At 42.8% G+C, this 23616-nt stretch overlaps 1 protein-coding gene across 2 annotated transcripts in view; it reads right to left on the reverse strand.

The window, feature by feature from the left end:
- The window catches only part of BRF1 (BRF1 general transcription factor IIIB subunit), a 179969-nt gene that overhangs the window by 40656 nt on the left and 115697 nt on the right, over window positions 1–23616 (reverse strand). For both annotated transcript variants that reach the window (XM_065838810.2, XM_071809723.1), the window contains 4 exons: window positions 7856–7917; window positions 5567–5648; window positions 5420–5475; window positions 3318–3574 (listed from right to left, as the gene is read on the reverse strand). In XM_065838810.2, the coding sequence (XP_065694882.1) occupies window positions 3318–3574; window positions 5420–5475; window positions 5567–5648; window positions 7856–7917 (457 nt within the window). The remainder of the gene's footprint in view (window positions 1–3317; window positions 3575–5419; window positions 5476–5566; window positions 5649–7855; window positions 7918–23616) is intronic.

The raw sequence follows: 23616 nt of genomic DNA on the forward strand, positions 1-23616 counted from the left end.
TATTTTTAAAGGATTAACATTAAAACTGTTATTTCACACCATATTAAAAAAAAATAAAAAACACCCAGAGAACACAGAATCACAGAATCGACTGGGTTGGAAAAGACCTCAGAGATCATCAAGTCCAACCCTTGGTCCAACTCCAGTCCATTGACCAGATCATGGCACTAAGGGCCATGTTCAATCTCAGTTTAAAAACCTCCAGGGATGGTGAGTCCAGCACCTCCCTGGGCAGCCATTCCAATGCCTGATCGCTCTCTCCGTAAAGAATTTCTTTCTAATATCCAGCCTAAATTTCCCCTGGCAGAGTTGAAGCCCATGCCCCCTTGTCCTATTGCTGACTGCCTGGGAGAAGAGACCAATCCCCACCTGGCCATAACTTCCCTTCAGGTAGTTCTAGAGGGTGATGAGCTCACCTCTAAGCCTCTCTTCTCCAGACTGAACAACCCCAGCTCCCTCAGCCTCTCCCCATAGGTCTTGTGTTCAAGTCCCTTCACCAGTCTTGTTGTATTGTACCATGTCTGGCTGGGGTAACCATTTTTTTGAGCTAATCTGAAGCTCTTGATGCAGCAATAACAGTGCAGAGTATTTTATAGCAAGTGACAATTAGAAAGATGGAAATGAAGATCAGCTTCCTATTTCCAGGGTGCTACATGCTGTATATTAAGATGATTCCTGAGACACATGACAAACTTGGTTCCATCATCAGTCCAAGCCTGGTGATGTATGTAAAATCTTGGTTTGCAAAAGGAAAGCAATAAAGATTTATTTTTTAATTAAAAAAAAAAAAAAGAAACAAAACAATGAAACAAAACCCACTACTTTCCTGCCTTCTAGTTGAGATCAGGGCTAAATTAGGAGTTCTTTAAAATCTGACTATAACTCAGAAGAACTAAAGGACTGGATCAAAGCACGGTTATGCAAAGTGCTATTGCAGTCAAATACAGCTTACTAAATATTTAAGACATAGAAAGATAAACACGCAGGACTCTAAATCGCTACAAATCAAAACGGTTACCCAGATCTCTGCAAACACCTCCTGGATAAAGACACATTACGTGCTTCATTCATTTTCTAATGAGCAATGTTCAGGGTTTTTATTATTATTAATTGCATATAAATTACCGCGATTTTTGTATCACTGTAAAGTATTTAGCCATTCACCTCTCAGCGGAACAAAGCTGAACACAGGCAATGAATGCATGGCATGTAAGAACAATGCGGAGCACAGAAATTTATGCATGCCATTTAAAAGGCATGGCATTTAGACTACCAGCAAGAAAAATCACAAGTATGTCATAAATCTTTAACTGTGAGAAAGAAAAAGAAAAAAGAGTCCAACTAATGTTTTGCCAAGTCCTTGATATTATTTAAGTAAGAACGCTGCCTGCTTCTGGAGCGCAAAATCTCCTGAACTCATGTATCTGCATCCCCAACCTCCTCTGAAGTGTTCTGCTGCAAAATTCATTGTAACTGAGATCTGCTAATCATCATCAGGAAACTCTGTTATGCATCTTAAGGACGTACTTTATGCTCTCAAGAGGAAAAATAAACATGTTTTATTAGCTGCTTTTGGAAAATACTGATTCGTATTTATTTAGAAACCTTTTCAAGTTGCACCACTGTTAAATTAAATATTTATGGCGTGATTTTCCAAAGAGTTTAACACCTGCTAAAGAGTTTAACACGCTGACTTCAACAGGGGCTTCGAGTGCCCAGCGTTTCTGCAAACCTCAGAAGTGGCGAGGTTTGGCCGTGGTGAAGCAGCTCCAGTGCGGATGTTACTGCTGAGCCCTGAAACGCAACCGGGATCCTGACCTGCCCCTGCGTCCCATTGCAGCGTTTCATTTCAGACAACCGAATCGGTCGTGTTGTACTAGAAATACCAGAAATATGGCTCATTAATAACTATTAAATCCAAATAAAGCATAGGCTAAGCACTGTTAGGTAATCCGCAATGCATCTTCACTTTCACTAGTGGAAAACGTCTGTGCTTGGGTCATGACCTTAAGTAGTAACTTACACAAGAGACTAAAACCCATGGGGAGTTCAGAACGGGAAAGCAAAGCTGTTGATACTAAGGGTGAGAAGCTGAAGGAGGATGAAGCCATCTTGGTAAAAATACAGAATAAAGAAGGAAAAGATGCTTGGTGCATTGCAAAAACCTGTATCCAGGTGACAGTGGGGCGGTCTTCGATTTTGGGCTGAGAAGCCGAGTGCCGACGCCAAAGCTAAGCTAAGCTTTGGCGTCGGCACTCGGCTTCTCAGCCCAAAATCAAAGACGGTGTTGCCGGCCTCACCGTCAAATGAAGTCAAAATAAGAGGTTTGCATCTAGTCATTCTTATTTTGCTCAGTTTCTGACAGACGTCCACTGACTGTCCCTTCCCAGCTTCACATTTTCAGGTATCCTACATCTCCCCTTCTTGTACAAATAGACGATTTCTCGCACTTCGGGGCTCCCACCCTCCCTGGTCCTTCATCTGGTTGCAACACACACCTAAATCCGAACTACAGTGCAAAGACATCATTTTACGTTTCAGAATTAAATACTTATAGCTGTGTATTTTAGGCAGTAACTAAACAAACAAATAAATAAATAACATCTAAGTAAGAAATTACTACACATGGGCATGATGCAAACCATCAGCCAACATGATTTCATAAACTGGAGATGATAAAGATACTCGATTATTTCAGATAGGACACATCAACCTCCTTATACACTTTGCAGCACACTACAAATCTGCTCGGCAAGTCGAATATTTTACTCATTAAAATAGTAGCTTTCATCACACTATAAAACATTTGCAAATGCAGACCAGAAAAGCGACATGCGTATTTACTGTAAAGCTTTACATTTGTGTCATCAATTAACAACAAAAGTTTGGAATAAAACTAAAATAAAAGCGAATCAAACCAAATAGCTGTCAAAACAGATGGGAACTATATTTTTCAAATCAAGCAAAAAACCCAAGCTTTTGAACATTTAGTGTCATGTCAGCTGATACAGACAATTGAGAAAGGAAGGACAGCAGGAGTATATGAAGAAAAGGTGTCCCCAGCTGAAAGATTCACATTTATGAATTTCCATTGACTTTTTTTTTTTGGCTTCAGGATGATTAACTCACACCAAAGCAGCCTTCTGATATGTGAACTATAAATACGGTGCTGCTGTGACACTGCAGGCAAAATAAATAAAAACAGAGCCCCGACATTATTTTAGCCTCAAACAAATGTTTCAGTCCCTACATTGTCTGGCTCAGAAAGATACATAGACAGTCTCACAGACAGAAATATAAATGAACAATTGCAGTACCTTTTTCCCACACTGTTTACAGGGTTGGCTATACTCCTACTGGCAATAGATTTTCTTCTTGACAGCTTCTTGGTGTTGGTGCTGTCATCAGTGCTGTCATCCTCTTTCTTTGGTGTGTTACTTCCTTTGCTGTTCAGGTCCCTTAGCACATTATAATTAATTTTACTCGAGATTTTCTTCTGTTCTAACATCTTTTCAATTGCCTCTCCTGCTGTGCTGGCTTGAATTGGCTCCCGCTTCTTTGCAGATTTCTTTGGCTTAATTAAAATATAAAATTAGTGCTGTAGATACAAACAAAGTTTCCGTGAAGCAGAAGGGCGAGCTGCGGGTCAGCAGCCCCGGCTCAGGTGCTGCCGATGCGGGGATGCGGGCGACGCGGTGGGGCTCAGCCAGCGCTCCCTCTCCTGCCACTCACTGGGACCGAGAGGTCTGTTTTCTCCAAGAGATAAGTGTTTGCTTTTTGCAAAATGCCCACACAGTTTATTACCAATTCTTTATTTAGTATTTGTAATGCTGCCAGAGAAGGAACGCGAGTCATTTCTCACGCATGAAAAAAAAATAATGGAGTGAACTCCTGCTACAGGAACAGGGACCCTGATAGCATCACCCAGCATGTAAATAAAGAAATTCTCCTGCTAAAATTGACTTTAGAGTCGAGCTGGGCCACGACTCTCCTAAGCACCGACAACTTCATAACGAAACTGCCATGGTATTTTATATCAAGTCCAAATGCTGCGTGGGAGAGCATCTACCCAATTCCTCCACACTGCGAAAGGCCAAGAATATTTAAATCACAGCAGCTTTCTAGGAGTGGACTGGCATCAGTGCCGATGATGGGAAGCAGGAGGCTGCAGACACACAAGCGCAGTGACAATGTCACTTGCAGCAGCAATGTCACCGGCAGCGACAACGTCACCTGCAGCTGCCCAGCCCAAGCCCGGTGTCACACAGCGAGGCTGATGCTGTGCAGAGCCAAAGAGAAACGACACCCGAGAACGTTTCCAGGCCTGGGCACATTCAGAAAAAAAAAAGAACCTCTGTTTCTCACTCAGCATTTTCCTTTTCAAAGGAAGGTTTTAACACCAAGCTCTGCAGGAGATTTATTTTTAATGGATAATAGGCCCTCTGTTTACCTACATGGGTCAAGTGCTACCTTGAAATTGGAAAGCACTATATTAATCAAGTTCTACTCGAGCTGTCAGAAACAATACGGAGTCAGAGAAAAACTCCTGTGTTGTTCGAACAAAAAGGTGGGTGTTTGGGTTACTTGGCGGTGCCAGAAAGTTATACAATTTTAAAAATTGCTGGTAGACTGCCATGTCTGTGTAGGTGCAGGATGAATGAGAAACTCTGATGCATGAAACAGTGTTTCATTGTCTGGTTTTGTTTTTATTATTGAAATACCTAGGGGAGGTAGGAAATTCTGTCTTTCGCATTAGTCAGGAAAAAAGATAGAGCATATAAGCACTAAAAACTAACATGGATTTTAGTTGCATGTGGAAGATTTGACTTGTCACTTGCTCAATTACACAAAATACTTATGCCATAAATCGGGAATGTACAGCCAATTAGGCTGCTTTAAACTGCTAAAGATGGAGACAGGACATGCCATTTGTTAACATAACTGTTGCATTCTTTATGAAAGGTAGAACAAAATACTCTTTCAAGTGACTGTAACAAGGATCTGTTCAGTTCTTCATAAAGAAATCATTATTGTAAGAGCAAAGAAAGCTACTGAAGTTATGGCAAGTACAAACAAATTACCCATGCACACGTTAAAAAAAATATTAGGCATGTCTTAAGACCTGTATTGAAATAAGCAAGCAATTAGGACAGCAATCATAAATGCAAAGAGCTGACTTTGCCATGCACAGAGTTTTCTCATAATAGCAATTTAAAATAAAAGCTTGGGCAAGAAAGTGTTTTACTCACCACCTGCAAAACTATAGCCTTGTAATTCAGTAACAGGTAGAGATACAAAAGCTTTTGCTTGGTTAGTGATGACCTGTACCATTATGCCCATACATCATGGAGCTGATCAGCAAATGTAATGAATTTCCAGGACATTTTCAAACAGACACAATGAGCACACAGTTTAATACCTTGTGTTCTTTATAAATCCCAAGTTCTTTCTCTTTTGCTATTCTTGCTTCCTTTTCTGAAAGATGACAAAAGGGTAACCAGCATGAAGATTACACAGACTGCAGATTTCAGAAACACCAGCCAAAAGGAGAATCCCAGCCACTTACCTTTCTGTTCCTTCAGATAATCTGCATTTTCTTTCATCCACAGCTCTGCTTTTATCTGAGCTTCTGTTTCATTAAGTATATACTAAAAGACAAAACAAGTTTACCTACTTTCAGAAATCAACTTGAAAACCATAGAGCAAAACTGAATTGAAAAATCACTGGCAAGGTCAATCCACATTCTGTTTTTTTTTAAAAAAAAAATATTAATAAAAAGAAAACATGACTAAGATGTGACAACCAGAGAGCACTTCTAGTAACTTCTAAAGCTGGCAAAAAACAACAACATGTTTTCAAAAAACAGTGCTTGCTTTCCAGACTATGATGGGGTGACCAAAACCCATCTAGGACTCATTGTACATGCTCTGTAATTAACCTAAAATGATCCTGGGTTTATGATCTTTTTCAGATGATGTGAGACAGTATCATGACAACACGGTCGTCTGCAAGTAATTCTGCGTGTTGATGGTGGTCTGTAATTCAGAACAGTTTGGGAACCATTGCTCTGTGCCACCAAAACAGAAACATGTGCCTTCTGGGTAGGTTTCTGTGGAGGTTTGGGCGCAGTTACTGAGATTATTAGTTCATTGGCCACATCTGTGTGAATGAAACCAGCTTAGGATGCCGGAGTTTTAGTCCTCTAGATTTTAGAGAGCTAGTTTCAGTAACCACATATAAGCTTCTTTCAGTTACCTCCACATAGTCTCGGTAACATCATAACTAGGTGTGGAGCTGTAAAACACATCTAGAACTATCAATATGAATTACAGAAATAAACAGGTAGGTAGCAAGCAGGCTGGCAGGTTGGTAGATAGATCTCTTCAATTACTTAAATGGAAAAGTAAACCCAGTATTTAGCACAACTGTCCGTGAAACAGAAGTTCTCTACAGTGGATGCTGTTTGGGAGTGAAGAACTTCAGCAGAACAGAGAAGACAAATTGGGGCATCCTTCACGAACATGACACTTTAAGTAGCGGAACCAAGACTTGTAAACCGAAGCTTAAGTGCAAGAAAAACAAGCTGAGATTTCTCCATCTCAGGGGTTTGAGAACTGGATGTTTTTCTCTGAAGTAAAATGTACATACAGGATTTTGTGAGAAAAATAACTTGAGTCAAATGAAACTAATGTAGGGAGGAGCTTCTTCTCTGAGGGCAAACAAGGCTTGCAGACGGCTGTGCAAGTGCTGGTTTATCAGACCAATATTTTCACTCTTTCATCTGCTTCTATTAAAGGTGAGCCGTAATAGTAAAACTCCCTCCCAGCTCACTTATTCATCCTTCTTATGCTTTCAGGGTGCTCATAATCTTGGGCTTACAATATTACAAGCTATTGTGACGGAAATGAACATGAGGTCATAAAAGCAGAGTTATGAGCTCATCACAGAGCCCAGGAGGAGGAGAAAATGTGCTTATTCTTCCCTTGTGATTGTTTAAATTATGGAATTGCTATATTGAAAACCTTCAGCCTCCCCGCTCCCTCCATATCACATCTGCTTGATTCACAAGACCTCTCTCAACAACCAGCTTAGCAAAACCCGGCTTCATGGCTGAAGTCAAGCTGAGCATTTTCCTGCTCCTTCATCCATCGCCAACAACGTTCTGCATCAGTAACCTCTATGCAATCTCATCACTCTCAATGATTTTGTACCCCAAAGGGAGTTTCTAGCACTGGTATTATGTGTTCAAATCATGGTTTAAACCAGCGTGGTGGCTGCAGAGGGTATTAGGCTCAGAATCAGGTGAGCTGGACTCTGTTGCATGCTCAAGCGCTGACCTTCTGTGTGGCCTTCAACAGCTGTTCGGCACAGCTGTCCATCATACCCAGGCTATATGGTAAAGGGTATCTTTTGTTGTCACACAAATAACAATAAATCCAGAAAACGTCACAGAAATATTTGAAAGAACGCAGAAGTTGTACATGCTGGTTGTACAGTTTGGTTTCCATGGCAGCCTCCCATGTTGAATGTATCTTAATTAAATCATGAATTTAGAGCTCCACCAAACTTTAAGAAGTCCTTCTTCAGAAAAAAAGACATTCTAAAACATAATTACTCCAGCATGGTGAGAGTGAGCAACAGCAGCAGTCCCACAGACACACAAAATGGGCAAGAATAAACAAATTTACAGGTGTGCGTGAACCTAAGTTTTGATCTCAGATTCCTGACATCACTTGACCCTCTCTAAAGATCAGAGTGAAGAGGTATCGAGGGGAGACCAGAAACCAGATAAGAACCATTTTTCATTTCCAGATATCCAAATGCAGAGAGGGCTGGGATACGAGGGCACCTTACCCGATCGATTTCACTGTCGTCGATTCCACTCAGATCTAATTCACCATCTCCTGTATTTTCATCTACAGGAAAAAAAAAAAAAAAACAACAAACCCAAACACATTTTAATTAGGCAGATATTTGTTCAAGATCAATCGCAATTTAAGTTCTACAGTACAGCAACATTTAACGATTGTCCTTCAGAGATTTGCATCCTTCCGCGTTCCTCCAGGAGATTTAACATGTTGCTGAGTATTTTCAATATGGGGGTACACACATGCACAAATTTACCATATTGAATTCATTTAAAATTCAGGAATCTTCTACAGTATTAAAAATCTGTGAGACACTTCCAGTTGCCTTTCTTTGTCCATTTTAATTTACAGCTACGAACATTCAACAGGAAGAGAGGGAATCCATTTTAGGAAGGTGACCATTTTTCTTTCATCATAACACGAATTTCCCTGGCCTGTAAGTCAGCGATTCATCCATAGTTATGACATAGAAAGTATTTTCTGTTTTCAGGGAAGCAGCAGGGACCACATCACACTGACAGTCACACCACGGCTTTATTCTTGATTCTGATCTATCATTATTTGAAACACCTCGCACCAGTTCTGTAAAAAGATGTGTATTAGATTTTCTATCTGTAAAATGGGAGTTATTGAAACATTTCCAAATTTTAAAAATAACTTTAACAAGTGACGGAGGGGTCTAGATAAATGTTAAATAAAAATGAGTTTCTGTAATTACAGTTTCACTGTAATTTTTCTAACTTATTTATTAAATTTCTTCTGAAAACATTTTTTTTTTAATATTCTATCCATTAAAAAGCATAACAGCACAGAACTGAGGCCTAATTTGGGATTGGCACAGTGTACAGCAGCAAAACCTGATTTTCCACATCACAGCTCAGGTAGAGAAGAAAACAAATTATTCAACAAAGACTTACGCAGGGGAATGAAGGAATCTTTGGTCATCTCTATTACATCTGACCAAGACCAGACAAGAGATGACCTAACCAGTTTACTTGCAGAAAAAATAAACAAATTAAGTTTCAACAACTCGCAATAACAAATTAAAAGTGAAATGCTGCAGAACAGCCTGGCAGCTTCATGGCTCCTGCTCCCCAGTCCTGGGGATGTGTCTCCCCACAAACCGAGAACTTTGAATGGTTGGATTTCCCAGCCTGGTGCTTCCTGGGCTTGTTCAGCCTGGAGCAGGGAAGGCTCCAGAGAGACCTTATTGCGGCTTTAAGAGAGATGGGGACAGACTTTTTAGCAGTGCCTGTTGCAATAGGACAAGGGGTGATGGTTTTAAACTAAAAGAAGGGAGATTCAAGCTGGAGATGAGGAAGAAATTTTTTACACTGAGGGTGGTGAAACCCTGGCCCAGGTTGCCTAGAGAGGTGGTGGATGCCCCATCCCTGGAGACATCCCCAGGCCAGGCTGGACGGGGCTCTGAGCAACCTGAGCTGGTGAAGATGTCCCTGCTCATGGCAGGGGTGGCACTGGATGAGCTTTGAAGGTCCCTTCCAACCCAAACTATTCTATGATTCTCTTGCAGCAGCGCTCCTGAGCATCACAGCACAGGACCAGTGATGGGGGGAGGCAGCTGCAGCTCTTTGACCCAATGTGGAGTCTCAAGGCTTGAGGAGCACCAAATGGTGAAGACAAGCAAAGGTAGGAATTATGAACATTCCCAGAAGATGCAAACGATGCTCTGCTTGGCAAAACTCAAGGCGTTTAAACCAGTTGCCTGAAGTACAGGGTTGGGAATCCAATCCTAACACCTGGTTAGGAATAAAGGCTGCACTTCTTGAGGTGCTATAAAGGGTCTGGCTGCTCGGCTCAACCAACATTTATTGGTATCAGACACTGAGCACTTACAAACGTCTTTTCAAAATCCACCTTAAACAACCAACAGAAAGTTTTAAACTCCTTCCATATCAAGTCATACACAAAACAGGTTTCAACCTGACAAAAAGGCCTTGTCACAAGGAATGACATAACACTGCGCTCTAATTTTTTTCTGAGATTGCCTTGTAAATGTGAGATCGAATTTACCAATTCAGATAATTTGATGCTAATGTGACTGAAAAGGCCTTAAGGAACATTTTTCACTGCCATTGCATTTAGAAATTAACTGTACTTTAGTGCCAAGCGCCAGATTCGCCAAGAAAAAGAGTAAATACTGTAGTCTGGTGTCTGAGACATCTTCCCAGGAGATTCTCCACAGGGGTCCAAGAAATGTTTCACTACACAAAATAAAACAGCTGGACAGCAGAGTGCAAGAGTGAGCCCAGGCCAGAATAACCTGTGTCCTGGCTCGGAAGGAGTTTGTGCAAAAATAAGAATCAAACTGGGTCTGCCATATTCTGGGTAAATGCTTTAACCACCAAGTTGTAGGAGAGAAGGGGGTGGCCTCCCCTGTCTTTGTGTTCTCTAGATTTTGTTCCCTCATGGGTTTGGAGGAAAACAAAAAGGCAACTTTCAACTTGGTTTATCTGAACGAATAAAGGATTTTTTTTCCCCCCAATATTCATTACACTAGGTAAACTAAAAGGTCAATTATCCACACAGGCTTCAAATTTGGGATAAAGAGAGCCAACTTCAAAAATCACTGGTAAGTTTTGAAAGTTGCAGGCTAGAAAATAAAAATTTGGAAGTGGTGACAGAACTACCTGAGTCACTGCTCAACTTTACATAAAACTGCATCCTAAAATTATTTGTTGTAAAAACTGCCACAGCACCTTAAGAACAATAAAAATACCCCACTGAAATCAAGCTGCCACTGCTTTTACTCATCATTAAACACCTCGCTCCTCCTATACCTTGCTGTATTTTTGGATCGGAGATTTAAAATTTAGTATGTCACAGTACAGTAGGTGTCTGTTCCTTTACACAGCCCTAACAAGCCAGACTGAAAATGATGTAATTTCAGGCACCATGAACAATTTCACATGTCATTTTAAATACAACTTGTTACTGGATTAGGTGCCAGTTTTTCTCACTGGATCAATTAGTAATAGGGACAGAAAACTCATTCTCCAACTGGTAAATTGCAGAGAAGAATCCAGAAGCAAGCTATACATAATAAGCATTTTTAGACCCCATAACAGCAGCAAAAGATGTAATTGCAGGATATCCCTCTGCGGGCAAGTCATCCTTTTTCCTGCCAAGGCGATAAGCAATCATTAAACACGAGGGGCTTTTCACAAGAGAAGGTGCCTTCACATCCCTAGTTTAATGCTTTCACTCTTTTGTTACAGAATGCCAGTTCAAAACAGAATACATCCATTTTGATCTGAAAATTTTCATGGCAACCATTTCCAACATGAGTAGACCCTACCAGCCATAAATATCCATCTGCTCGATCTTATACGGCTCACTCCACAGCAGAGAAAGGAAACCCCTTGCTTTTTTGTATACCAGAAACATCTTCCCAGCTGCTAAACTTTCAAAACAATTTCCAAATGATCATTTTCTCCTGTAATAAAAGGGTCGAAATGAAACATTTGACAAAATAAAAACACAGATGTGGCCAACATCTGGTCCAACCTCTTAAAAGCTTATTTAAAAGCAATGGCATCACGTGGCATGGCTCTTAGACATTGTGGATTTCTCCTGTTAGGAAAAACAACTACTTTACTGCAGAGTACAAGCAAAAAATAAATTGGGCATTAAAAACATCCCCCACCCCCGTTCCCAATCCAGTTCTTAAAGTACTGTTGGGAAGAGCATAGAGTGAGGCAGCAAGGAGCAGCTTCCTTCATCCTCATCTAACATTTCTGTACCAAGTGGAGGAGGACAGGCACGTCTAGAGCTTTCCATCAAGGCCCCGAATCAGCTACATTCATGGCACTTAAAATCATCAGCCAGCTCCCCCAACGTTTAAAAATAAAAACCCTAAAAAGCCTTTTCTTTACCGCCTTTTAACATCTTTCCAACCAGCTCTAGTAGACGCGAGGGCTACAATCAGACACAGGGGATTAGGTTTGTAAACCTGTAGGATTATTTACTGTTCTTGTCATTACTAAATGCACGCTAAGCCCTCTTTTAACACACCATCTCCCCCTCTCCCTGCCTCTGTGCAGCTAGTTAAATGTACACATAGCACACTATTATGGGGATTTATTACAGAAGAATCATTCCAACTGATATATTTTAAACCCCGCATTTTTAAAAAGAGCCATGTGAAGAATGCGTTTTTCTGTTTCTATTACAGGAGGCAGCACTATTTATTGCTCTGCCCAGATAAGAGGATTTCCTCACAGACAGACATGGAGGCTGAATACTTCCCAGGAAATCCTCCGGAGCAGATAGAACAGAAGGCGCTCGGTGCTCTGGTCCCATGCAGCAAATATATCCTCTGTCACACCATTTCACAACATCCAAAGAGCCCAAAGAGTTTAAACAAAGAACCTTTCCACCTATTCAGCACAGCACCAGATGCTAAGCACCCCCAGCATTTAAGAAACACTTCGGGGCTAGTGCACAACAAAGTCTGAAAATAGTTGGCAGAGGCTTTTTCACTAACAAAAATCCTTAAGAAAAAAATGACCTGAGCAGGATTGATTGCTGCTCTCCAGGGAGGGATTAAAACCAACAGGAGCCAAAGAAAGCTCCTGCAGATCGTCGGAGGAACGTGATGGAGCAGAAACGCTTTCGCAGCTCAATCTGATGAGCGAGGCCGGTGCCACTTCAGAAGCTGCAAGGAGTGCGAAGGGAAGGCGGCAGCTTCGCGTCAAAAAAGGCACCTCACAACCGCACCAGAATCTAATTGATTAGCTGATCAGAGGGGACAAGAACCCTTCTGGAGGGGAAGATAACTGATTTACCAAGGGGCGTGAAGAGAATAGTCATTAAGCCTGGGAAAGGGAAGGTGAGCGGTGGCGGTGCAGGGCAGATAAAAAAGTGCTGTACGATCAGGTAGGAAAGAGAAACGGGTGTGAAAATGCTGCAGCAGCGGTGCGGGATGAAACATGGTGTACGAGGATAGACGGGTGTGCAAATGAACCCGTTGCTCATCCAGGTGTGCTCAGGGTGCACAGGGCCATACGAGTGGAGCAGGCTGTGAGTTTTATTACTATGGGGGTTTGATTCTATAACTCTAGGAGCCCCCGGAGCAGGCTGGGAGTTTATCTCAGCACTTTTAAGCTTGCTGCCCATCTCATCAATAAGGCATCTCTGTGCAATTCCAGCCGGCCCCGCCGTGTCCCCATCCCACCGCATGTACCCCGCAGCTGCCAAGGGCTCGGGTACCCCCAGTCACCTTTGGCAACGTCATCGTGTGCTGTTATAACAGAAGTACACCAAAAAACCAAGACATAAGGACAGAGCAAAATTAATTGCACTTACTGACAAAATAAGGTCACAAAAAAACATGATATGTATCCTCATATTTAAGTGAAAATGTGTTTTATTTTACTGTACCTGAAGCCACCTTGAAAATTACAGCCTACTCCTTCAGAGTGCCAGTTTGACACCAGGATTTCAGTCTGACGGCATACGGAGCACAGGAGGCCACGCATACAGCACAAAGATAAATGAAGTCTGTCACTTTATTATTTCCTTCTGCCAAGGCAAGGTTACAGGGTCCTCCCCAGCCGAAGCCAAGTTTCCAGCCTGTGAGCTCCTTCAGAGGAAGCCAACACACAGCGCCATGCAGAGCCAGGCCCCTTCTTCCCAGAGGCTTTGGCTCCTGGCAATGGCGGCCGGCGCCGGCCTGCCCGGCAGCACCGGGACACGCAGCCCTGGCACCGCGCGGTGCCTGCCGGCCAGGCCCTCTGCTTGGGCAAAGCCCAAAGAGGTGCAAATGAAGAGCAAAGAGAGGACAAGGGGTGATGGTTTTAAATTAGAAGAGGGGAGATTCAGGCCAAACATGAGAAATAAATTTTTGCCCATGAGGGTGGTGAAACCCTGGCCCAGGTTGCCCAGAGAGATGGTGGATGCCCCATCCCTGGAGACATCCCAGGCCAGGTTGGACGGGGCTCTGAGCAACCTGATCTGGGTGAAGATGTCCCTGCTCATGGCAGGGGTTGCACTGGATGAGCTTTGAAGGTCCCTTCCAACCCAAACTGTTCTATGATTCTATGAAAAGACTTGAATAAAACCACAGCAATTCCACATGTTTGTTAGATACCCTGCTACGGCAAGTGTGAGTGAGCAGCTGTGCAAGGTAAGCCTGTCCAAAAGCAGGGATGTACAAGCTCTTTAGCTCCTTTCCCACTCCCCTCTCCTGAAAATAAGACCCTCTCAGAGAGCAAAGTGGGACAGGAGCCAGGATCAGCCCTGGTTGGTTTGCAGTCACTGCTCCCCCACATCGCTGGAGGCAGAAGGAGGTTTCCCTACAAGATTCCACCTTAGCCTGGCGCAGAACTACAAACCCATCTTTACTAAGCGCCTGCATCTTTATGTCCTCACACTGAGACTTGAGCTCTGGGTGTCAGGTCTGTCCTGCAGCAGCTGACTGACACCCAACAGCCTCAGCCGCCTTCCTGCAGCGGGCACTGAACCATTACCCCATGGCAGGTACAGAATTCCAAATTTGTGTGCTCAGTGATATATGGGAATGAATTATAAGAAAAGTTTTTCCTACGTCAGTCATTTTTCACAGAATTTTTATTAGATACTGAACACATTTTTAATAAATTAAATTTCACTTTCAACAAAAAAAGACAAAAAGCAACCCAAACCAACGCACCAACCCTGCTGCTTTTCTGGCAGCACATCTGAACTGAAACAAATGCTATTGTTTCACCTCGCAGTTCACGGAGAATCTAACTAAACCTCAACCATGCATTTTTTATGCAGTTAAAGGCTACGCCACTAGTCTAACAGGCATGGAAAGTTGTTATCTTGAACATTAATTCATCAGAAAAACAGTTAATCACTCCATTGCTTCCAGAAATCCCCCTGCAATACATGGTTTTTAAAGCAGGTAGTACAAAAATAGTCCAGTAATAACCAATGCCTTTCTGATTCTGAAGATTTTTCTGTGAAAAGGTAAGCTTGTGCTTATTGAACTACATAGCAATATAAAAAGCCCTTAAGAAAAAATTCTTTCAACCTCTCAAAATAAATACAGCAGAAAGCTAAGCTTTTGAACCGAAGAACATCTTGACACTGTCCTCAAAACCAGAAGCAGATGTTCCTCTGCTGGAATAACATTTGTGTCCCCCAGAACACCTTTAAAAAATAGTGAAAAAGAGCATCCTTTATGAACCTACTTGATGCAACTCGTCGCTCTTTTTCAAGCTCCCAACCCTTTTGCCATGACCAAGTGCTCAGAGGACGGCTCTTCTCAACATTATGGCAAAGGCTAGTTTTTGCTGATTAAACCAATAACCATCAATGACCAACTTGACAAATAACATAATAATTAGCTAACACAAATGATATTTTTCAGCCCCAAAGCCCAGAAATGGTACAAACGCCCATGCAAAGACACAAGTCTTCTCCAACCCGTGATTTCTGTGTCTAATGACACCAAGGTTGACCACAGCGTTCCTGCTGAAGGTGCAATAGTTGCATCTCAGCGTTTCTCCACACATTCGCTCTCTCCTGCCTGAGTAGTTACAGACTTAAAAGTTTTTTAAATAGAGACTATAAAGACAGATTTCCCCTACTTATTGCTGTTTTCCATCCGATCACAAATTCCCCCCTGTATTTTCCTCTCTTGTCTTTTATGCTGTTCTTGGCATCTTTTCTCTCCTTTCCCTTCCCCCACCCTTCCTTCTATTTGGTGCCTTCTGGCCTGTATTTTCTGCATCTATTTCTTTTTTATCTCAGCAGGGGTATCCAACAGTAACAGTTTGTATAAAGGGAGAGGCCGGGGAGAAGAACTGACCGGCATCTTAATCAGTTCCCTTCTCCAAACCCCGCAAGCGCGAAGCGTCGCCGTATCTCTTGTGGAAGGCGAGGGCCGTACAACGCCCCGGAGAGCCGACAGATCAGCCTCCAGCTCCATTTCTCTGTGCTGCCAGACCACTGTGTAAAAATCAGCAAGGGCGCTTTACACCCGAGCCGGCCGTAAAGGGAACAGCTGGTTTAATGGTTAAGTGCTGAAGCATCGTTTCGGCAACTGCAGCTCGCCGGTGAAGCGGCCAGGTCTTGCTGCGGGTGCTAAACGCTCGGCTGTTCCCCCTGCAAGCCCAGGATCCTTTCCCGGCCAGCACTCAGCCCCCCCAGCAGAAGGACATATGTTTTATGGAGAAATAAATCTACTCCTCTAACGTGCTGCCCTCCCTGCACCAAATAAAACGAGATGGGGAGCTCTGCATTACAGAGAACTTGAAAACAAATCCTGGAATTTTGCTTGGATTATTTTTTACTATATTCTTTTTTAATCATCAAACAATTTCTGTTCCAGCAGGAAGAAATTTTAAATGTATACAGTCATATATACACACAGTTTTCAAGCTACAAAGACACAGGAAAAATTCAAGGAGGCTCACAATGTTTTAGAGGCTAATTTGAGTGATTTGAACTCCAGAGCAAAGCTAACATCTTCCTAGGACATCACAGAGAAGTCACAGTTGGCTCAGATGACGGCCCAAAAATTAGAGTGATTTTTCTCTTAGTAGAATTAGAAAAGGTTGAACTGTCACGAGGAGACGCAAACCAGCACCCAGCCTGACTCCAACACATCTCTTACAGGTCAAAGAGCGCAAACTTACCCTCACACTCCCACCTCACAGCTCTCTGGGACAGGAACACGGGCCAGTGCTGGGCATCCAAAGGCCATGGACTCACATCTATGCCAACCCTGCCTGTGTCAGCTCTCCCATTGAAGACGCAGCCTTCTTCTTGCTCCCAGCACTGTGGTCTGGACCAAAGAGCTGCTCCAGGTTAAAAATAGCCCAGATGAGAGAGATAGAAGACCGGAGTTGAACTTTCCACTTATAATTTTCTTCTAATCACTCTTACCTTCCATCAGCAAAGGTGAGCTAATTTCTACCCTGTCCTTTGAGGTTTAGATCTATGGTAGATCTGGTGAGAAGTTCAGTGCCAGCCACCAGAATCCACCCAGACAACAGAAATGCTTCAGCAGGCAATTATTAGTATTAAGACAACACCACAGTATAGTGTGCAAAATTATATACCTGAGTCCTTATTTAGAGAAAAAAAATCAATTTGTATCCTGGCTATTTACTGCACTGTCCGGTCAGGCTGAATGGTGAGAAGCTGTTAACTGAAGGAAAATTATCAGGTAAGAAATTTCTCATTTTGTTACCCAGCTTCTTCCTTCCTTCACTGCTAATGAGAAATAGCAAGCAGGGAATTACAGAGGAGAGGAAAGAGAAGGTAAAGGTTGTTCATTATTCATATTATGTATTATTACTACTGTAGAATAACAAGAACAGAAACTCCCCTGCAGAAAAAGCAAAAGCTTTGTAAATGAAGTAGTTAGGTGGGAATCTGTCCCAAAGGAGAAAGGCTCTGCGGTGGATGGGGACCAGGCTCAGAGCACCTACCAGGCAGTGGTTTGTGCCACCAGGACTCCCGGGGACATGGAGCAGAGAGAGATCACACACGTAAGATCCTGACTCTGGTTCAGTGACCAGAACCACCAGTTGGGATTTACAAACCTGCAAATAGGAGAGATGGTTTTGAATTCTTAAAAGGTGGCAGCTGCAGAAATGCCCATCTGTGTTAACGGGGCTTAGGGGCACAGAATGAAGGTTCCATCTGAATATGAGGAGAAACTTCTTTACTTGGAGGTGCCAGAGCCCTGGAACAGGCTGCCCAGAGAAGCTGTGGAGTCTCCTTCTCTGGAGACATTCAAACCCACCTGGACACCTTCCTGTGTGATCTGCTCTGGTGAACCTGCTTTAGCAGGTGGGTTGGACTGGATGATCTCCAGAGGTCCCTTCCTATCCCAACCACTCTGTGACTCTGTTAAGAGCATCAGTTCATTATGCAACAGATGGTTGCAGCCAGCACAGAACATGCTTTTAAATAAAAATCATGGAGGTTGTGCCATTTTATATTAGATGAAGCTCTATCTTTTTGTCTCTGGTCACGTCTAAGGCTGAGAAGTAGGTGGTACAGTACTTCTTTGTCTTGCTCTGAACCCAAAACTCACACAGGAGCCCTGACCCAAGGACCAAGGCATTTTTGCATCCATTTGGGCCAGTCTATGAAGCATATAAGGACCTCCACATTGCGTGAGTGGCTCCAGGTGTGCGTGGAGCATGGAAAGCTCACTTGGTCATGCAGCCAAACTGCAGCATGGTCCTGCTGCAGACAGCACACATACTGCAGCAAATTCCTCCAGAGGACGAGCATTTGTTCCCCTGCCTCTCCCCAGATGTTTTGGGGACTGCAGCAAACATTTTCCCAGATGCACAGTAGACGGTGGTGAAGAATTTTAACATTTTGCCTGCAGCAGCTCTGAGGTCCCGATGCCTTGGCATTTGGAGAGGCTGAACCATCAGCACAGCGTAATTACCATGTGTACTCCATATGCTTGAGATCCATCATTACAGTGCTGGAATGCCCTCCGACACCACAACTTTCCAAAAGAAGAAAGTTGTGGAGAAGTTCCTGGAGAATAATTTGTCTTATTCTCCAGGAATGGTGGAAAAAGGCACTTTGGTTCACAGGGGGTTTCAGTGGAGCTGGAGAAATAACCTTTTCCCGACAAAGCCCAGCAGCATGATTCACCTATAAATAATGGAGCTGGTTTCAAAGCCGGCCTTTCAAGCTAATGGCTATCAGAAAGGCCAGCCATATGCTTGTACAACCTGTCATTCTGATTAATCTCAACATCTGACTTTGTATATAAAACTTATATAGAAACAGAACTCTGTTTAATATGTCATTTTTGCTAGGTTACATGTTGCTGATTTTACAGTTTCTCACCAATCTGCCATTCTCCAGGGTACAGACACCCCAAAGACCCGGTTTAAATGTTGATTAGATGCAGAGCAAAGTGATGAGTTTGGAAAGATTTTAGTAAGTCTCAAAAACCAGGTAGACTGGTAACACATTACAAAGAGAGCACTGGAAAAGATAAGGTCCCACATCCCACCACATGTAATTAATTCTGCATTTCAACATATTCGGCCTCTTCTTAACATGGTATTGCAGAGGCAAGGAGAAAGTCACAAATCATGGCTCAGTCTCACATACACTAAGAGGATTCATGGTTCTTCTGCCATGCACTCATTTTATTTTACAGCATATGGCACAGTATCAAAGTTGTTCTTCTTTAATTAACTGAATAACGATGCTTTCCCATGAGGCTTAATCTAAGTTCACTGTAACATATTGTATTATGGCACCAATTCTCAGAAACACAACTACATGTCCACAGCCCATTTGGAGAGAGTGATGCGCATTTTATGTCCAGATTCATTTAAACACATTCAGCACTAAATGCAATATTGATTTCTTTGAAATGAGCAAAGTTTATTTCGAATTAACTAAAACAAAGTCATCCTCTGAAAATAAGCTTTGGATAACTTTCTACTATTTCGTTAAAAAATGAAACCCAAATCGCCAGGTCACAATTTCAAATTCAGATCCACTATCCTCTCCTATGGAATAGATGTTAATCTTTTATTTCTTTTGCTTTTTTTCTTTACTCCTTTCACTTCTTTGGGTAAGACTAGGATCGATTGCTCTTTATGTTAGTTTTAACTAGGTAAACTCTTTCCACAGCAGACTTCAGCACCATTAACTGTGCAGTGAAATAAGCCCAGGATAATGGGCTGACAGACAGGATGGATGAGGGAAGCGACAGCAAGGTGCACAGGCAAAAGCTCCATCTCCTGAAAGTGCAAGATTTTGAATCTTACAAGCAAGATAAAGCAGAGAATACTAAAGTCCAGACAAAACACTCCCATGCAATTCCATTCATGCCATCAAAATCAACATAAAAATCTTAAAGTGCTAAAATAAAGCCAAGCAAAGGAACATCACCGTCAGCGACTGCCAACCGAAATGAATGACCTGGGTTGAAAGTGTTTGCTACAAGTCACCATGAGGACTTCAGGGCTGTGGAAGCAAACTGGCCTGTGGAATCAGCTCCTGCTGAGATGAACCAGGTGCATGGACCTCAACGCTTCCACCACCCCCAGGAACAGCTCCTCGGCTCCTGCCGAGAAGAACCAGGCACGTGGAGCTCAACCCTGCCACCACCGCAAGGACTGAAGGCCTTCCGGGAGCAGGACCAACTGCGCCCTTCACTCTAAACCAGGCATAACAGACCCAAGATAAGGCCAAGTCACTGTTTCAGGCAGCAACAGCAGAGAACCTGTGACTTTTGGCCTTCATTCAGAAGAGGTTTGCAAGTCGATGGAAGCACCTTATACCAGGGACACCGCGGCCAGGCAGCCAGAGCGGCCCACCGGCACTGCCACAGACACAGCCAGCGAAGGAGCACCAGCAGGCGTGCTGAGGAAGAAATCCCAACATCTGCATCCACAAAAGTTTAATTCTCAAGGTGTTTCTTAACTGCTACCAAGAGGTGATTTGATCTCTTCAGCGACACCGCAGTCAGTCAGCTTGACAGACCAAACTGACTGTATCTCCTGCCATAAAAACTTATAGGCTATGTTATTCCATATTCTGTTCAAAAGAGGAGGATAGATTTGAACAATACAAAGCGATCTAAATCACAGCCTTAATTATACTGGCATTTAAAAAAAATAAAGGACACAAGATCAACAATTTCAGGCTTTCATGTTATTTTTAGAAACTACGTTTTTCTCAATATTGCAGTAAAATTAAAGGTAGAAATCTTCAGGTGCAGCAAAGAGAATGAGGAAGCTTGCCAAATTTTGGGTAATCAACAATTAATATAGCAGCAATTAATTCAGAAGAGTAACTACATGACACAGCAGGGTTCCCTGTCTGTTCTGTCCCAGTGATTGTTTAAAAAACTTGTTAAGCAAAGAAATAAAATAAAAAATATTCTTTGATTTTTCTTTTCTAAATTACCAGCATAGCAAACTCATGGTCATATTTGAAAGTCAGTCTGGGTTCTGCCTAGTTATACATCCTTATTATCATAAGCATTCCACAACTGGAAATTACTTTTCATGATGCCAAAAAGAAAATAGCTGTATTGCATCTGCAGAACCAAAAGTAGTAAAACGTAATAAACATTCATCTTTGTCAGTGGCTCTGCAAACCAATCTGTTCAGCACATAGGTACCATTTTTCCACAGTCGCTTTATTACTACATAATTATTGATGGATCAGCCAAGTGCTCTCTCAAGGAAGACTGTTCTCAAAAACAAGCTTGTTAAAAGTTTAAGTGTAAACCTTAGGATAAAAACCAGCGGTTAGATTTCATCTGATAGAAACTTTTAAAGAGAAAAAAAAAATACGGACAATTTCAGAAAATGCTGTGTTTGATGCAGGCATGAAATTGAAGCAGACAAGAAACTGTAATGTGACAGAAAGAAAGAACTGGGGACATCTGTACCAAGAATAAGTTGTTAAGTAGCAGGAGGAATTATCAATCTAGTGATGTGCCAGCTCTCTGCATTTCAATCGCTTCAGAGACCGTATCATAAAAAATGTTTGCAATGAAAGCAGTATGAAGAATTCCTACATTTTATTGCTCCCAGTGATATTCTACCCTGTTTGTGCGTGTACACTGATTGTGGCCTTTCAAGTACAACACCGTTTCGTATTAGTACCTGTTTAAATTACTCGCCCACAAACATCGTTCCGTGTTCAAAATGCCTGACTATTAAATTTTCTGTTTCAGTCAAAGTACTTTGAGAGCTTTTATCACGCTTTCAAAGGCAAGAAAGTTTCAAGCGAGCTTTCTAAAAGTCAAGATAAAGCAATGAACTTTAAATTTAAAAGAAGGCTTTTTTCAGGAGAGAATTCAGCATACCATTTTTGAATTCCCTCCCCACCTTGTTAAACCAAACTTCTTCATTGCTCCCAGATTTCCGAAGTGTTGCATTTCTGGAGCTAAACTTCAAGCATCAACCTTACTCCCTGTACAAAGACCCTGCATATAAAATGCTCTTGGGCCACAGAACATCTGGAACTGCCCGTTCCCATTCACTGACAGATTGTAAAATCTCTCCATCACCAAACGCCACTCTCAGTCTCCAAAACACGCGTCCTTTGCTGCTGCAAAGACATGGTCCAAAGTTGAACTGGGGGAGCTGGTTTCAGCCCCGTGCCCCATCCCTCTGCAGCAGGTACCAGCTCCATCCCACCTGCTGCTGTCCTGGCCAAGGCATCATTACCTGATACACATCTCTCGAAATAACCCTGTTCTTAAAAACATCTGCACGAGCCCATGACATTTTTGGCAGACCCAGGTGAGTGAGGCAGTTGCATGTTCACGAACTCCAGCAGAGATGAGGGGGATGAGCCGGTAAGACACTTCTTAACCAACAACACCCACATCACATCCCACACACCCACTCCACATTAGAATCAAATTAGAATCATAGAATCATTTCAATTGGAAGAGACTCTCAGGAATATCAAGTCCAACCATAATCTAACTCTAGCACTAAACCATGTCCCTAAGAACCTCATCTAAACACCTTTCACACACCCCCAGGGATGGTGACTCCACCACTGCCCTGGGCAGCCTCTTCCAATGCCTGACAACTCTTTCTGTGAAGAATTTTTTCCTCATATCCAATCTAAACCTCCCCTGGTGCAACTTGAGGCTGTTTCCTCTTGTCTTATTACTTGCTGCTTGGGAGAAGAGACCAACACCCTCCATGCTACAACCTCCTTTCAGGTAGTTGTAGACAGTGATAAGGTCTCCCCTCAGCCTCCTTTTCTCCAGGCTGAACAGCCCCAGTTCCCCCTCAACTGCTTCTCATCACACTTGTGCTCCAGGCCCCTCACCAGCTCCATCACCCTCCTCTGAACTCTCTCCAGCACCTCAGTGTCTTTCCCATAGCGCGGAGCCCAAACCACCACAGGATTCAAGGTGCGGCCTCACCAGCACCGAGTACAGCGGCACAATGACTCTTCTAGTCCTGCTGGCCAGACCATTCCTGATACAAACTCAAACAGAGCAGCATAAAACAGGGATTTTATCTTTGCTCCTGGGGAAGAACTTAGCACAGGAGCACTGTGTGGGTTCTGCAGCAGCTGCTGAGCCGTGGGACACGGGGGCAGCACGGAAAGCAGTGCTCCCACCAAACATCCTGGCTTGCTGTGCAAAGAGAGACTTTACGGAAAAGCAGCTTCTCACTGAAGTACGTTTTAACAAAAAACCATCGCCAGAATACTATGAGACCACCAGCGACACAATTTCATATTGATATGGATGTTGCTGCGTTTCAATACATGACTTCTATGGTCATGTGGAGTTGCATTTTTTACCCTTAGCAGGAAATTAGTAAGGACCATTAAGCATAACTTCCAAAAATCAGTCATTTGCCTTGTTCCTGTGTAAGTGTTAACGACTTGGTCACAGAGCACTGTTTTGCTTTCTTCCCATCTGTGAGCACACCGCGGCTTCCCCACTGTAACTAAACACGACATTTAAGCAGTGAATTTTGTGAAAAATTGTATCCTTCCACCCACTGCACAGCTGTTTACTTCTGTCTGCTGCGTTTATACTGGTTGGACTCGATGATCCTGAGGGTCTCTTCCAACTGAAATGATTCTATGATTCTGTGATTCTTTCTACTGATCGCAAGAACCTTGTTTCTTGCTCTGAATTCCTTCCCTGGTACTACAGCACAGAGTGGTTGGAGAGCAGTCAGGCAGAAAGGGACCTGGGGGTACTAATTGACAGGAAGCTCAACATGAGCCAACCGTGTGCCCAGGTGGCCA

This window comes from Patagioenas fasciata, chromosome 5, assembly GCF_037038585.1.
Source record: "Patagioenas fasciata isolate bPatFas1 chromosome 5, bPatFas1.hap1, whole genome shotgun sequence".
In the NCBI taxonomy this organism is placed as follows: Eukaryota; Metazoa; Chordata; class Aves; order Columbiformes; family Columbidae; genus Patagioenas; species Patagioenas fasciata.